This window comes from Pelecanus crispus, chromosome 5, assembly GCF_030463565.1.
Source record: "Pelecanus crispus isolate bPelCri1 chromosome 5, bPelCri1.pri, whole genome shotgun sequence".
In the NCBI taxonomy this organism is placed as follows: domain Eukaryota; kingdom Metazoa; phylum Chordata; class Aves; order Pelecaniformes; family Pelecanidae; genus Pelecanus; species Pelecanus crispus.
Window position 1 is genome coordinate 62,841,333 of NC_134647.1, and position 17,554 is coordinate 62,858,886.

Genomic DNA, 17,554 nt, shown 5'->3' on the forward strand with positions numbered 1-17,554 from the left:
CTTTTTAAATTAACACAGTACAACCACATGCTCTTAGAAATTCCAGGTTCATTCTATCTAATGAAGCAAGGCCAGTACTCAAAACTTAAAAAATATGGAAAAGCTTATGAACTAGGAAGCTTTTATCCTTAAGATGGGTGGTAAATAAAGGTAATGGGGGGAGGGGGGGAAGGGATCACTTACGGATGCCTTAATCCTTTGCCAGATTTTCTTCTGTTTTGATGAAAAAAAAGAGGGAAAGATAAACAGATACCATAAGGTTCCACATATACCCACATAATGAACTTTGTCTTTCCCTCTTAGTCCCCCATTTAACTCTGTGTTTAACAGATAGCCTCGTCTTAGAGAAGGAATTAAATCAAGGATTTTGGAGCTTACTGTCACTTCTGTAAGATCTTTTCTTTGACACGAGGAGATCAAGGAAAGTGAGTGGCACCTGAAATACATCAGTTTAGAAGCACACCTGGAAAGGGATTATGCCTTCATCCAAAAATTAACAGGCTGGTTGATCATTTTGGTTTTATACAGAGAAATGCTACATGCTTATGCTGGGGCTGCTGGCAAAAAGGTGTTGAGTGATTTGTCTCAAAAAGCTTTTTTCAATTCTTAAGACAAAATTCTCAATCACAACAATGACGCAAATGCATAATATCTCAGTTTGTCCTAAGACAAGAAATACTTTCAAGTCATACAGGAACACAGAGAGAGCCCAGCCCACTGCCTTTCACCCCTAATTCACTTTAACTTCGGCCACGCATGTTCCTCTGCAACGTTTTCCAATTTAATACCTTCATATCTTTTTGAAGGTATCTGGGTGTAACCCAGTCCTCAGCTTTCGCTCTCAGCCACCGCACAACCAACTGCTTTACCCTGCAGGGAAGCCTGCAGACCCTCAACTCAAGCCAGACACAGACCTACTTTTGCTCTTTCTTGACATGATGAAGTCTCCAGCTGTGACCACAGCTGAAAAACCATCAGCAAATTATGAGGAATCAGATGAAGACAGGTGGCTGGGGTCCAAGGCAAGAAGCAGAGGTGAGGTACACCGCAAGAGTTACCACTATCAACACACATCTGTTTGGAGGTACCCAACCACCAGAGCCCCCAGCTCTTCCTCATCTGGCTGTTTTCTTAGAAATACGTGAGCAGCATTTGCACAGCAACCAGCCAGAAATAACTCAATACACAGAGTACACCTACCTTTCCCACCCAGGACAGACCATCTGACCAAATTAGAAATCCTACTCCAAAGGATCCCAATCACATCCGTCCAGCTTCATCATCCTGATTAAAGTGTGTGGGTTTTGTTTTTTCCTTTTTTTTTTTTTTAAATAATCTTCTCTGTGAATCTTCACTCAGATGTTTCCAAACTGGAATACATTTTCTGGGGTCCTTGCAACAGGACTAAGGTGAAGCTCTCTCCATTTGTAACCCCACAGAGCATGTGAATTAGCAGCAACTGCAAAAGGAAATGTCTTTATCAGAGAACTTAAGGATTTTTTTTGCTGAAGCTTAGTTCTTTTTGCCAGTGGAAACTTAATTAGACATCCACTAGGTGGTTGTTGTCATGAAGACATTTGCCAGGTCAAACTGAACATATCCATGACTTTGCAGCTTTATTTTTTGAGAAAGAAAACCTTTTTCTCGCCAAGAATCTGTGGAGCACCACAGACAGAAAAAAATACCAAAATCCAGCTGAGGGATTAAATGAAAGATAACATCAGATCTCAATTAAAAAAAAAAAAAAAAATCAAATGTTATTCTGGTAAGTGGCCATTACAGACAAACCTGATCTGTGGACCAAACCAGAAATAAAGGGACTACCTGGGCTGAGAAAAGTTGTCTCCATTTCACCAGGCTGGGAAACCACTATTGTTGACGCAGACCCACTTGTGCTGCCAGGGTAGCACAGAGCTCATTGCAAATGCAAAGCCCCAGCTGGGGGTAGGAAGAACTAAACACATTAAATGCTCGGCTGGTGAGTGCCCATACCAATCACCCCGCGTCGGGGAGCGGGGTTCCCTCCCCCACTCCCATCTCGCTCCCCATTATTCTCCATTCAAGCTGAAAGCGAGAAGGTCTTTTCCTCTGCCGCTCGGTGTCAGCCAGACTTGGGAAGCTCCGCAGGAATTGCCGAGAGATCCAGAAACGCACAAAAGCCTCCTTCCACAAAGCACTCTTTCATCTAGGCAGTGTGTCTATTAAATACGTCCTGTTAATGTGCATACATTTTTATAAAGAGATTATAAAGTGAAGACTCAGTCACTAACTCAACCACACAATAAGATTTTTAAGTCTATTACTAGAAAACCGGGGTTTAAAATGAGTAGCTGGGAATGCTTCACAACTCCTCTGCAGTAATACTCAAATAGGTCTGGTACCCGCAACAACAGCCGAAGGTGTACTTTGGATGTTTTAATGCTTTAAAACGCTCTCCGGCTGGTTGGCAATAGGAAGGTTTTAAAAAAGAAAAAAAAAAAAAAGAAAAAAAAAAAGAGTTTTATCAGATCCTGCTCTTCCATCGTGGCATCAGGATGAACTGGTGAGCTGCCATTCCTGAGCACTTGCTCCTGCTCTCATCTAAACCAAATCAGTAAACAGCCACTTCATCCGCTTTCTCAGTTATACCCCTTTCTACATCTTTTTCCTGCCTTTCCTTCGCCCACAGGGGCTCAACAGCTCTGAAAATTTTGAATAACTAAGTCAGGTAGATATAAATTCCTGCCAGCCCTGCGAGAAAACAAGTTATTTTCTGTCCACCGAAAGGCAAAAAAAAAGAATGTCTTTTTTCTTTCTGCATCAAAGCAAGGCCACAAGTTGACAATCTTCACCAGCATGGGTATGGCCGTACGCCAGCCAGCTTCACATACCAGCCTTTGCAGGACCTGCAGCTAGCCACGCTGCCACCCCACTGACTTGATATAGCAAGTTCTTAATATTTTAAATATATTTTTGGACATGCAGGCAATCAGACTTAGGGCCCAAAGCTAACACTAGCTCTAACCTTATTTCAGAGCAAGAATCCCACAAAAGGCCATGAATCTGTTTTCAGTATTAAGATGAAATGTCATCCGCTAGCAGCAGTGGCAAAAACCCAGTCCAGCTCCTCGTTGCGGACACAGAGGAAGAGTGGATGGTTGCAAAACTGCTGGGTTTTGTCATGCAGGCAGTACTCTGCAGATCTTCAGGTCCACGCATTCACAGCCCTAGGCATCCATCCAGCTCCCTGCCAGTCCCTCAAGTATATCTTCTATCAAGCACAAAATTTCAGAGGATCCGTTACAATCGCGTTATTTCTTGCGCTGACCGGAGAGGTGAGCCATACCAGACGTGTGAACCGACCACCGCAGCCCCACACACATCGCACGGAGGAGTGCTAAGTACTCGTCTGATGTCGATGGGCAGGGCAATTGCTTCCAGCATGCTGGTAGTACTGGAAAGCGAGGAGACGGGGAACAGCAAAACCGACACAAAACAAGCAAACAAGAGCTCAGGAAATGGTGGAGTGATGCTGGAAGGCAGCAGAAACCCAGCTCTGCTGCACCTTCAGTCTGCACGAGAAAGCCTGAAGTACAACTTCATGGGAACCCCCTACATTTCCCAGTGGGTCAAGGTTTGGGGTCAAAAGCCTTGAACACACATTAACATTCTTTTGTATCAAAGCTGCACGAAGGTATGGATTAATAAAAACAGGTAAGACCGCGGAATAAGCCTGACTTACACTATATGTATATCTAAGCAAAGCAGCTCTCTCATTTGGCTCAGAAGACACAACAGCTTTCATTACATTTTCAAAGAACCCCAAAACAATGCATTTCTCTACTAAATTTTTTTAATGAATGTGTTATCCCTTTCTAGCTGCTTAGTCTTCCTCTTCTTCTTTAGCATGAATTTTCAGGCTCTAATAAATCACCCAGACGACACAATCGAAGCAGAGAGCACGCTCAGCAGGTCTTACTTTTCAAACAAGCCTTCACATAGCAGGTCTGCATTCATTCTGTCCTGACTCCAAGTCTTCTTCCCTTCTCAAAATAGCTGCTGCACCTCTGCTCCTCAAAGAGAAATCCTCTATTTCAAACACTGAAAACCATGGCAATATATGTTGGGTTTCACTTATTTTTGGAGGCTGACTTTCTATTCTTGGACACATATGAAAAAGCGGTGTTTGAAAGTCTGAGGTTGCAATTACCAGAATGTATTTCTTAAAATCTATTTCTAGACTTACAGTCAACAACTTACTGAATAAATACATAAATATGAAGGGGGAGGTAAAATTATTTATGTGACATCATGGTGAATCTATTAGATTCAACTTCTTAACAAACAAATAAATGACTAGTCATTTCTACTCTAGTTATCTACTCTTATGGTTATGTTGGGGTTATTTTCATTTTGGCTTTGCATCCAGTAGTTTTCATGGAAATACAGTATCATCAGTACGTTGATATCTAAAATGTTAAAAAACAAACACAACTTTTGGAATAAAAATCCTGCAGTCCCAGCAGCGAGCTCAGCACAGCACGGGTACCTCTGCCAAGAACAGCTGGATCTTCAGCTAACTGATTTTAACAACTTTGAGACCATCAAGCATATCCTCAGAGCAGCTACCAAAATCATCTAGGGCTACATAAAATACAACAGCAGAGAACTCAAAAGGAAGAGCTGGAACATTATAATTTTAAATGATAGTTTCATTTCAGTCAAAAATAAAAAATGAAAAATAGACTTAATTTTTCCCAAACTACACTACTGAGCAGTAACTCACAAAAGAAAATAGGCTACTTAAGTGACATTAGCTTCATACTTATGACCTCAACAGTGGTGAAGCTAATCTAAAGCTAAAAAAGTTTGAAAAGTTTGCAATTTACATCCTCCTCCTGCAATGTATTTGAATATTAACTTTTTTCCAATTTTTTTTTTTTTTTTAAATCATGACCAGCTACAAGCAAGACACAAGAGACTGAGAATCCAGGAATAACATTTTCTAATTTTAATCTAACAGATCAAAGCCTTTGAAATTTACATTTTAAAAACAGACATCTGACTGCTGCTGGACAATGTGACAAACAAGCCAACCTCAGTGCTTATTCCTGTCTTCCTGCCTGCACCAGAAAGTGCAGTTTTCCCTGTAAACTGTTTTCTGTAGCTGAACTCCACCAAGCCAGACCAAGGAAATAAATCCCACATCATACCTGGCAGTCCTGGATAGCCACTGGCAAAATAAATGAAAGACAACTAAGAAATTCACATTACACATGATTCTTTGAGCAAACAATATGCCCAAGGAAGTCTACCTACCTAGACCGCGGGTGTAGCATATTTAAATTAAATATCCTTTCATTGTTAAAATTGGTAAATGTATTATCCTCAAATTAAATATCCTTTTATTTTATCCTTTGTACGCCTTCCATGCAACACAAAAATTCTGCCTCTATAATGTTGGTTTGGCCTCTCTAAAATACACCAGTCCACGAGGGCTTGACCATGCTGGCTGTTGTCAACTGGGAGCTGAAGCTGCAGACCACCCGCCTGCTTCAGCCTCCACCGCTAACAAAATACTGAACTGCAATTTAGGATCCACAGAGTTGAAGTGGCCTTTCCTCCTCCATTTTACACTCCTTGCAACGATGAGAGATCCTGCTTCCTTCTTTTCCTCCAAATGGCGTTTAGGTCTCCAAAATCAAAAGTCAGAAACCCCATATGACTTCTCCATTGGAAAAAAACAAGGGCAAACAACATGCTAGTTCACTAATCATGAACAGAACAATAAAAATCTCCTGAAGACAACCTTCTTCTGTACCAGTCTTCCATCGGCACTTGCCCATGTGTTGATTTGCAATGGATAGGCTACCACTGAAATAAAACAGTTCAGGCAAACTTAATTTCCTCCCACAAAGCACTCACCTCTATAGCCATACCAAGGTGGCTGTTGTATTCTGAAAAAGCGTTCCTCACCTGATGTTTGCCAACACATACAACATCTCAGCATCTACTTCACCCTGAAAAGCATCACACAACTGGTTTTTCTCTTCCTTGCTGTTTCAAGGCAAAATAGTACTAGCGCAAGTCAAAACCAACTGGTCTCTGCCAAGGACTTGGGCTTTCTCCTGTTCCCAAAGCAGCAACCAGGTTTGGGATGATGCCTCAGCGAGCTGAGCCATCCCACGCTGTAGCACATGACCTGATACGCAGCAGACATGGAATGGTCCCTGGCCAGGAACAGCTCTACCGTTGCTGCTGGCCACACCATCACCTGGATGCACTGAACACCTCTCCCTGCGGCTGCAGCACCATTGGACTGGTTCTCACACCCAGCTGCCACCACGTGGTAAGGGGGAAGGAGATGAAATGATGATCGGCCACAAGCATGCAGTGATCACAGAGCTGATACTGCTTGTGCTAACATGGCTTCTGGGAAAGAACTGGTGAAGATTGCTGCTTATTTGGTTAAAACCAAGACATTTTGCTAACTTGCCATTCATTTCAGTACCCAATGCTACCCTCGCACAAAAGCAAACGCTACTATGATAAAAATCTTACGCTCCTAACCCACACAATTTGGTGTTCCTTTATTTTCCAACAAATAAAAGGCAAAGAGTCCTCCTGGCTCTCTGCACGATCTTCCCAAGGGCTGGTGAGCCCTTTCCAGCCTTGGCTCAGAGCCTGGACTTGCTCCAAGCAAACAGGCTTCCACTATAGCTATTTTGGGGAGTCTATCCCTTCTCCCCTCCATGCCATCACCGCAAACACCTCTCCAGGTTTTGTTCGATATTACTACTGAGGTGAAAGCATGGCCCAAGAGGAAATATTTCTAATACTTCCTTTGCTGAAAGCAAGAGAAGTAGGACTGAACCAGAGACAGGGAGGTCGTGGGAGCACCCCAGCCCTTTGGTGTGATACAGTCATATCGTCACCGTCAAGCTGAACTCACCTTCAAACCCAATCTGGTCTGAAATCCACAAAAAAATGGCACAAAAATACTCTCATAACCCTACCAGGACAAACACACAAGAAATTCTGCTTAAGACATTCCAGCTTCTAGAAACCTTTATGGCAACTTCCAGATGTGTCTATTTTAAAGCCTTTTTCCCTGGCCTCATTCCCACCTGTGACCATCATAAGTGTAGCCAAAAATTCCTATTGCAACGCAGGAGTATGTGCAAAGGATGGCCAAAACCGGACAGAGAGCACTGGCTAGAGAGTTCCGCAGAACTGCTAAAAGTAAAATTACAGCTTTTCTCAAAAAGGTACTGGGACTTTTCTGCTCTACTAGTAGACTGGTTCCAGCCTCAAATCACATAGTCGAAGTTGAGCAAAACCACGTGCTCAAAGGGAAACAGCACTAGTGAAAAGCTGGTTTTAGCAGCTGCTTCTGGCTGAGAAGCTGGTAAAGGGAGACATAATAGTTTGGTTTTACTAATGACTGTAATTGTGCAAATATACTTTTGCAAAATCACTTGGGAGACTCTACAGAGACCTTACAGGCAGTTGATAAAAGTGACTCCATTAAAATTTTTCATGGGATTGGAAATGAGTATTACTGACTTGTGGCACCATGATTATTTCAAAAGTCAACTCAGATTTTCTCTGCTAAATTAGACATAGAGTATCGTATTGAAATCTGTACCAGGGAAGAACACACATAATGCAAGATTCAAGCAATGACTTAGCATGCATTGTTATATGTTAGAAAAGGCACGTCTTCACAACAGACACTGGGTAAATGTCAATGTTATTAAACTCTGTTTTCCATGGGAAAGAGAGTACAAGGATATCCTTTCAGATGTCATTAACATCGCACGTTATTCAACAACAATAAACTACAGGAAAGCAATGACTGCAGAATGCAGTGTCTCCGTACTTTATAATTTTACACTTTATTCTGTATTAAGCTTAGGACACAAGAAGAGGTAGTATAGCTATTAGTCAAAACCTCAGCAGAATTTTTGACATATAAAATGAAGGCTGATATATCAAATAAGTTACTTAAACTTCAATTTTTAAGCTATATTATCCACATACAGGAAAAAAGAAAAAAAAAAAAACCCACAACCCCACGAACTTAATATTTTCCTATTCAACTACATACAAATAAATCACTCCTGGGACATTATCCAACCCTCACTGAGGTCCCTACCAAAGCTTCCATAAGCTCTGACCCATGATGTGTTGCCTCGAGCGGGCTTCACAGAGAGCCAGGCTCACACTCAGGTAGCCCTGTATCCCAGCCCTGAGCAGTTCAAACTATGCAGTGTTCTGACAAAGGACATACAGAAATTTGGGATAATTCCTTATAGCTGGGCACTTCCACACACAAACTGACAAGGCTCCCATCATTTCTTTGCCAATTTTTCACCAACTGATGAACAGAAAACAATAGCTGTTAAACAAACAAACAAAAAATGTTAATACTGAATACTTCCTTTTCACCATGGACATAAAATAGTAACTGGTAAACATATACACACAAAAAAATCTTTTAATACTTCACATTTCCTTCCATTCTCAAATACATCTTGCCTTTCTGTCTGAAAGAAGGTGAAACACTCAATTTTATTTGACAATAAGCATTACGTTTTTTCTCACCGGTGCCTGGCCAAGCTGGGCTAGCTTCTCTGCTACGTTCAGATCGTCAGGCACAAACCGTTGCTCCTCTGCTGAATTAAGCCAGGAAAAAAAAATGGGCTAACGCATGCTGTAGTTACTTTTGCACCTTCTTAACATACGTGTTATCAGTGCTGCCACAGCTGAGAGATCCCCAATGGCTTCACAGCATACTCTGATTTCTTGCTGCTAATAACCCCTCCGGTCCCCACCACGACTGGCAGGGTCCTTCATTGCAGCAGTGCAGGGGACAGCTAATTATCTTCCAATCCACCTTGCTGCACCACACTCGGCAACTTTTATCTGCACAGGACAGCTTCATTCTCCCCGTTTGAAGTGCAATGTCAGTCTTTGCTAATGCAACAAGACTTAAATCACTAACGATGTCCCAACATTTTGAAGAAACAACTCAAAGCCTAATTAAAAATTCAGATTCCGTCTGCTACGCGCAGCCATTTTCACTGCCCTTCCACCAAGACCTCTATCTTTTTGAAATGTTTCGTGCCAGAAAAAAAAAAGAATCCATGTGGAACAGGATGAAAAACTGCTGCAGTCTTGGGCTTTCAGAGAGCCTTGAAAAAGGCTGCTGTAGCTGGAATCAAACCAAGGCATAATCATGTAAAACAGATGAGGTTTTACTCCACTGGTTTCTAATCTGTAATTATTACTAAAGTGAGCACTACTGCCAAATAATAACTTACCAAAAAAAAAAAAAAGTCAAACATTTATCAGCCTTCCTTGCTTACATTTTTCTACTGTATTGCAGCTTCACAAGCCTGCAACAACCTGAAAATAAAAGGGGGAAAAAAAAAAAAAAAGGGAAGCGGTTTTCCATGCTGTCATTTGGCTGAGGGTCCACAGAGGTCCAGGTTTCAGACCCAGTGCTGGAGGACTTGCAGTGCTTTACATCACTTGCTGCACAAGTACCTCACAGTCACCGACAGATTTATTTGTAAATACCCATAGAAAGAAGTGGGGAAATGTGTGAAACCCCTGATTTCAGAGATGGAGAACCATGGTTCTGGCATTTCAAATGGCCTGCAGTGCAGCTCAAAATGGGATTTATCTCATCTAAGTCATAAATCCACTTTCATTAGCCAGAAGACCATCCCATTAGAAAAAAAAAATACTGTATTCTGTCAGCGTTCATCTTCAAAGAGATTAAATAAATGGATATTTCTGGTGACTGCAACTCTTTGCCATCACCCAGAAATCTTCAAAGAATGTGGATTTTTCAGAACAACGGTGTCAGGGCATCTTCCTCATATAAACCCCCAGACATCTCCTTATCTCCATGTCATTCTGGTCTGCACACAAACTGTTCTTCTTGAAAAGCATATGGCCAGACAAGTTATTAGTAAAATAAATAAATAATACGCTTGCCAATCAACCTGGAGATGCTTCTACTATGCTGTTTATTATTTTACACATCACTGTATCACCTGAGCAAGTATTAATATAAAAAAAACCCAAACCCACAAACAGCAAAAAAAATGACCAGCAGCAAACTGCTGTTTTCAGAGTCAAAGTGCATTTTTTTTTTCTTCCAACCTCCAAGATGAGTAACAGACAATGAGAAAGGGCTGTGCTTCCTTCACAGAGTTAAGTGTAAAGGATTAAGATGGCAGAGCTGCCTTCAAAAATACTCAAGGCCCTCTGGGCCTATAACTTTTGTTACTATCTGGCTAGAAACATCAACGTGCATTCTGAAAGTTATAGAAGCACTTAACAATGCTTTTCATCTTCAAAGCATTGCTTAATCCTTTCAACTCTCGCTGCAAGCCCCATTTTGGAGGCGGAGATGTTACCTTGCCCCACACCATCAAAAAATAGTCCTCACCTTGGATGCCCCGTGTGGACTTAGAGGGTTAAACCTCACCAAAACCAAACAAAATGCTCACTGATTTATTCTTTTCCTGCCTTCACCTCCCAACCAAAGAACTTCAGTTGTTTCAACCAACAGCCTACTCTGTAATTTCAACCAGGTCAGACGAGCTACGTAACAGGGATGGTGAAACTCTACCAGCAGACCAGATCACGCCACGACCACCAATTCAATTGTAATTTTAGCATAAAGGGGCGCTTAGCTTTTAATTACTGCTGAGCGTCAGCTCTGCCCAGGAGAATATATTACAGGACTGTCACGCGAGCCTCTCATTCACCAAGCTCCAGCCCTCTGCGAATTATGACATTAGGTTAAGATGTAGTCTGCTGAGCAATGACAAGTAACACCGCTGCTCACACTGGCAAGCGGAGATATGATTGCTCGCCATCTTCCGAGGATGCAGCCTGCTGCCAAAAGCTGCTCCCTGTAACGATACAGACACTGTCAACATGTGCTCTAGCTAACAAAAAAAGAAGATACCAGTTACGGGTGACTGTAGGTACAGTACCTGTGTCCTGCTGCAGGCACGGCACCCCGGCGCGAACCAGTGCCTTCTCCTGCCGCTGTCACAGGCAGGAGAGGTAAAAGCAAGAGATCGCAGTGCGGCTCTTTCTGGTTAATTTGGAAGAAGCACTGACTAACTTTGGGGAGAACCTCTATTGCTCAGGGGAAAAAAAACAGGTGTGCAAGCAAGTGCACGCACACACCACCCCATACCCCGATGCGTAAAAGGAAATACATGCCATAATAACATATAGCAATGTCATTAACTGTGGTTTTGGTAGAACTGTCAAATGGAGTAGGGACAATAATTAATTGGTGCAATAGAGGAAGTCAGACAATCAATGCACTTTCTATATTTAACCACTCCTGGAGAACTAACACTCAGGACGGTAACACACAGACACCCAGGAACCTGCACATCCTTCCGCGCTGCAGCGCCCAACACATGTTCTCACTAAGTGAATACCTGTTATGATACAAATGTGTATCAAATTCCAATTTGAAACTTAAATAAGAAACTGTCAAACTGCTGTCCAATACGTTCAGTGAATGATGCATCTCACGAGTTGTCACATACATTACTTTATCCTCAGCTCCTCTACGCAGTACCATTCAAGGAATAAATTAATATATGAAATCAGAGCACTTAACATGGGTGAGAAAACAAAGCGTTACTTAAAGGTAACAGTCAGATACTGCACTCATGAAAGTGTCTCTCAATAGAAAGCGGTGGTGTGAGTGCCAAAAACAACTGTCAGACTGATGTTGGCATCAGAAATCTCTCTTATCCCCATTCTTCCTGTAGCTTCAGCCTATATTACAGTGCAGACGTACACGCACCTCATTCCTCTCAACAATGCAAAATAATGCGATTTGATTAAAAACACTAAGTCTTTGTTGCTGTTGGACTAATTACATGAAATACTGGTAGAAGAAGAATGTATCGCAGGAAGTAAGTACTGCACGGAGGAGACGGATCTTGTTTATAGCACTGATGGCTGCTCCAGCAGAAATCGAATTTATTTTCTACCTCACAACTTCCATATTTGTTACACAGGCATTTAAGGCTCAGAAATTTCGTGGTTCTCCTCTTACCTCTTCCATTGCTCCTCTAGCGTCCGCTCTGGAGGCTCCACCTCATCCTCCCTTCCTGCATTTATGGAGGCTCCGTCTACAATTTCCTCTTTTCCAGGCGCAAAACACACCCAAACCAACCTCTCACCTTCACTCTATTTAAGCAGTTCCACCTGCTCCTTCGCTCATTGGATGCTTCCTCCCCACCTCCAGCTCAGACCTCTCCTTCCTCCAAAGCCCTCTCCCACAATCACGTCCCGCTCCAGCGGCTGGTGACACCACCTCCTGCCTATTACCAGGATCTGCAGACGTGGGAGCCACAACTGGCAAGGACCAAAGCATGAAGGGAGCGCGCAAGGGAAGCGTTAAATCCTGCCGCTTCCTCCCCTACAATTTATGAAACTGAATAAAACCACAGCTCCTAAATGGTGGGATATTAAACCTTCCTCTAGCTACCGCAACTTCCTCTCACTAGGTCCTGATTTGGGGCCTGCCTCCATGTTGCCCTCTAAACCCAGGGCAACACCCCTAGATTTATATCCAATTAAAGCCCGAAAGCGCTCTCGCTCTTCTTCTGAAATCCCCCACCCCTCCTTTCTCCCCAGGCACAGCCCTGCCACAGCACCTGTTTGCATCCCCCGAGCATCCCCACTGTGCCGACGGTCCTGCGGCACAGGCGACCCACCGCCTGGCACCAGGCGCCCGCCGGCCCACCGCCGCTCGCCAACAGCCCTGCACAAGCGGAGAAAAGGGTAATTCTGCGCCAGCTACGCCCAGCCTCGCCTGAGCAGGCTTAGGAAATTTCTGCCCTAAAATCAAGTGAGAAGCACGGGCTGCAGTGACACATGTCATAACATTTTTTGTTCTACTGTAGAAGGTCAGCAAAGAAGCTGCTAAAATCAGGGGAGGTTTGTTCCCACCGGTTTTTAATCTTAAACAGCTGTAATAATGTTACAGGGGAGAGCAAAGGACAGGCTGCGCATTAGCTTGATGGGAGTTAAGGCAGCCAAAATATTAAGCATATAAAAATAGAGCTCAGTATGAAAAGGGTTTTCAGAGTTTAGCTAGCAGTTTCACCGCACTAAATTACTTTGGGGCCTTAAATATCCAACTAATAGTAAACGCAGGTTTAACATTAGCTGCATCCCTGTGCACCGGCATCCAGATTGTTCCCGAGTTTGTATCATCGGTACAATTCTTGGAAAGAAAACCTGGCTCATCCTACAGTTAGCTACTGTATCACAGCGAGGTAACCACGTATATTTTTACGAGTTACTTTTTTAAAGCAACACGTGTTGAGATGATTGTATTAGATTTTTTTTAACACCAGAAACATATTTAGCGATACAATTATACTGAGTTAATTTGCATTAACCAGTGACTCCACCATTTAGAGGATTACGCTCGTATCTTTTGAGGGGAAATACATACATGCGTATGCACGGCATAGGAAAAAAAGTGACTTCCTTGAATTCAGTACATCAATAATCTACCTTGTTAAGTGCAGTCATTTAAATCCACCTCTTCTTAGCATCAAGAACAAGAGACAGCTCAGTGTTTTCCTGGACAAAACGCAGCCCTAGGAGGCCGGCCAACACAATGATGTTTCAGAGGTGAGAGAATGAAGCCTGTTTAGAGAAGATAAAAGGCCATTTGGGTAGAGACCCCTGCTGATCCTATGAAAGTGTCTCCTTTTCAATTTGGGAGGCTTTTAAATCTGCATTTGCTACTGACCATACCTTCCCTTGAAAGCCGCTTGGGATCTGATTTCACTTTTCCAACCCCCCAGAGAGGGTCCGTAGCCGACAGCCACAACGCAGGTACCAGCGCACCCTGCAAACCCGACCAGTCCCTACACAAAACACCCCATTAAGACGCAGCCTCTAAGGCCGAGACGCAAATAACTCCTCATCACCACCTTCACCCAAATCCCGAAACGAATTAGACCATCTGAATAAACTTGTCCGAACGCACACTCGGCCCGGGAAGCATTTCTTTACCCCGACCTGCGCGCTTTCGGGCAGGACTCGGCTCACTGCGGCTCCGTGCCAGCAGGCAGAGGGATGCTCGGGCGGGAGGCAGCTCAGCACCGAGCCACGAGCCCGGCGACCGCCCCGGAGCGCGGCGGGCTCAGCCCCGGGGCCGGGCTCGGACCCCTCCGCACAAACCGGCCTTCGGGACCTTGCGGGGGGTGGGGGTGGGGGTGTGCGCGCGTTTTCTGCCCGCTTCTATTGTGTAAATTACAAATAAAACAGGAGCCCGCCCGTGCCCCCCAGCCCTCGGCCCGCCCCGCCCGCTCCCGCCGCGGAGCCGGCCCGGGGCTGAGGGGAGCGGGGCCGGGGGAGCCGGGCGGCCCGCGCGAGGGGAGGGAAAGTTTGCAAAGAAGAAAAGAGCCGGGGCGGGGGGGGGAGGAAGGAAAGGAATGAAGAAAGAAAGGGCAAAGCAGGAATCGGGAAGAGCGTGTGGAAGAGGGAGGGAGGGAAAACCAGGCGAGGCGCGGGCCGGGCCGGGCCGTACCTGCATGGTGACGACCCCCAGCTCCTCGGTGGCGAGTTTCCTCATCTGGGTGGCCAGAACTTGCGCCTCGTCCAGGATGGAGAACTCCGCCTCGGCGGCGCCCAGCCCGCAGAGCAGCGCCAGGCAGAGGAGGCCGAGCGGCCCCCGGCCCCGCGGGCGGCGGCCCCGGGCGGTGGCGGTGGCGGCCTCCTGCCGCCCGCCGCCCCGCGCCATGCTGCCGCGGCGGGAGAGCCGCGGGCACCGCCTCCGGCCAACTTACCCCCCCGCCCCGCGACTCCCGCACCGCCTTGCCCCGGGCCCCGGGGGCCGGCTAGGGCTGCGGGGCGGCCGCCATGCAGGGGGACGGCGGCGGCTCGGCGGGCGGCCGCTGCGCCCCGCGCTGCCCGCCCGGCTCCGGGGACCCTGCGCGCCGCGGCCCCCGCCGCTGACTGAGAGCGGCGGCGGCTACGGAGAGACGCAAACTGCGGAGCGGAGGAGGAGCGGGAGCGGCGGGGCCGGGATCGGAGCCGCCGCGGGGAGAGGGAGGCGTCTGGTGCCGCGGGCCGGGCCGGGCCGGGCCCCCCGCCCCCTCCTCGCCGCCCCGCCCCGCCCGCCGCCGGCGGGGAGGCCGCGCTGCCCCCGCGGAGCCGGCCCGGGGGAGCGGGGGAGCGGGGGAGCGGGGCTGGGGGGGGGGGGGCGCCTCCGGGGGCACGGCGCGGGCTGCAGATCCGGCCCGGGCTGCGGCAGCGGCGACCGCAAGCGCCTGTTAGTCGGCCGGGAGCCTGTTCCTAAAAAGTCAGCATACTTCTTTTTTTTTAAACTTTTCTTTTTACCTTTATTTTAAACTTTTTTTACCTTTTTTTTTTTTTTTTTTTTTTTTTTACCCCCAGTCTTGTCTTTTAAATGGCAGTGCAGCGTGCCTGTGCTCCCCGCGCAACCCGGAGCACCCACCCCCGGGCGGCACGGCGCAGCGCAGACTTGCGTCAAGCAACGAGGCTTGAGAAAATGTTTATCGTGCAACAGAGGTGGGAAATAAATAAATGAAAGGAACGCACGCAAAGCCTAACCCGCTCGATGGCACGGCTGTCCTCCCGGGAAGAGCGGGATGCAAAACGGATAACCAGCCGAGGCCCCTGGAGAAACACCCCCTTTGAGAGACAAAGCGCTGGGGTGGGATCAAAGCAAGGTTAGGGGTGATGCAGAGAAACCCCTTTCCACAACCCCTGCTCATAACCCTGTCCCCCCCGGAAGCCTCTTCCCCCTGCACCGGGTGATCCGTAGCAGCATCTTTCTCAGTCCCTCGTCTTCCTCACACCTCCTCTCCTCAGCACACACCTCCTTAGGAACATGCGAGAAGCCTTGCGTGCACTGGGTTGTATTAGCAAAATGTGTACAGGGGAATAAAATTTGCCAAATGAAAGCAAGAGTGCCTTTATGTGGCACCCAGCAGTGGTTCCTGCCCAGCAGTCAGCGAGCCCAAGAAGCCAAATAGTAGGCACATACAAAACACATACCCTCTAGATTTATTCTTCGTTAATTAATACTTTATGTCAAAATGCTGCAGGTGTATATAATTTTTAAATAAATCTGACCTGTAGTGACAAGATGGGTTCAATAGCCACTTTACCAGTTCATTTTTTCAACAGAATCCTACCAGAGTCACTTCTGTCCCGTATCAGTAAATTCCACAAGTTAACAATTCATCCAAGAATTAATACAGTGCCATATTATTTTCTATAATCATATTCTATGTTCTTGAAATGTGGTTTCTGTCTGCTTTAATGATTGATTTTTTGACTTCTCTCAGGTGCTAGGTGCCAGCAGCGATTCCCCGTCCCACTTTGTCGAGAGTGGGAGCTGGGTCAGCCCCAAAGCCCTTCTCCCACAGGAGAGGGCTGCAGCCAGGCCGCATCCGCTGGCATGTCTCAGGGTCAGGTTTTACCTGCTGCTATTCTTGTAAGGGATGTCAGCAAAACTCCTTTTCATTTGGTTTTAATAAACTAAATTTAATTCTTACTATGCAAAAGCCCTATCAGTTTATCCATGGCTTTTGCTCATTTAGGTGGTTCTCGGTCTAAAATTTTTTTTTTTTTTTCATTTTTCCTCAAGAGGACTTCTGGTTTAGCAAAAGCAATCTAAACCAAAACAATGCCTCTCGAAGCTGCCATAATCTATCTTGCATTTCCATTGCTAAAGCAGCATTTGTTACCTGAAAGACAAGGAATTTTCTTTCCATCATGCCGAAGCTTTTGGACTTCTGTTGGAATATTTTCCCTGGGCCCAAGAGAGAGAGAGAAGCAAAACTGAGCCAAACTTGCTCTTAGCACTAGTCATTTTCATATTACATTTTACGGGGTTTTTCATTAGATTCACTAGTGTAAGATGCAAAGTTTTTAAATTATAGTGAAAAGCCGAGTGGTTTTCAAATATCTTGGCTAAACTACCCATAATTTTTTATTTTATTCCTGACCTTAGCTGCATGTTTGAAAAGAAAACTCCATCTCTGTAAACTTTGTTACATAAATTATCAAATCAAGGTCACAGCTGGAGCTAAGTCAGTAACTGGCTGCATTAGCAACACCACTGAATTTCCAGCTATCCAAGTCATCCAATTCATGCACCCAATCATGAAATCACAAGCTTAATGCTACAAATAGTCTTTTTTTTTTCCTTACAAAGTAACCTCAGGAAATGAATGAGGCAATTGTCCTTCTGGTTCCAAAGCCCCAGGATCCTGCTCGTGGCAAGGGAACCGACTGAACAGGTTTAACATTTTCATGTACAGTCTAAACCCATTTACTCTACAGCCCTCGAGGCAAACCTGGTCTCCTCCTGGAGTTCCCATATGCTTCGTGCCTGCACCGCTGCCTCCCCAGACGAGCTAGCCAGCTTCCAGCACAGCAGCAGTTAGCAGCCCTTCCTTCCACCCTGCAGCCTCATTGCCTCCTGTATTTACCCAGGAGCTGGTCTGTGATGTGGAAGCAGACCCGA

General features: G+C 45.6%; 1 protein-coding gene across 1 annotated transcript in view; it reads right to left on the reverse strand.

Annotated features, from left to right (window-relative positions):
* Positions 1 to 14,797, reverse strand: part of CACHD1 (cache domain containing 1) — a 113,872-nt gene extending 99,075 nt beyond the window's left edge. Inside the window, exon 1 of the mRNA XM_075711086.1 lies at positions 14,585 to 14,797. Within this exon, the coding sequence (XP_075567201.1) occupies positions 14,585 to 14,797 (213 nt within the window). The remainder of the gene's footprint in view (positions 1 to 14,584) is intronic.
* Between the last annotated feature and the right edge of the window lie 2,757 nt (positions 14,798 to 17,554).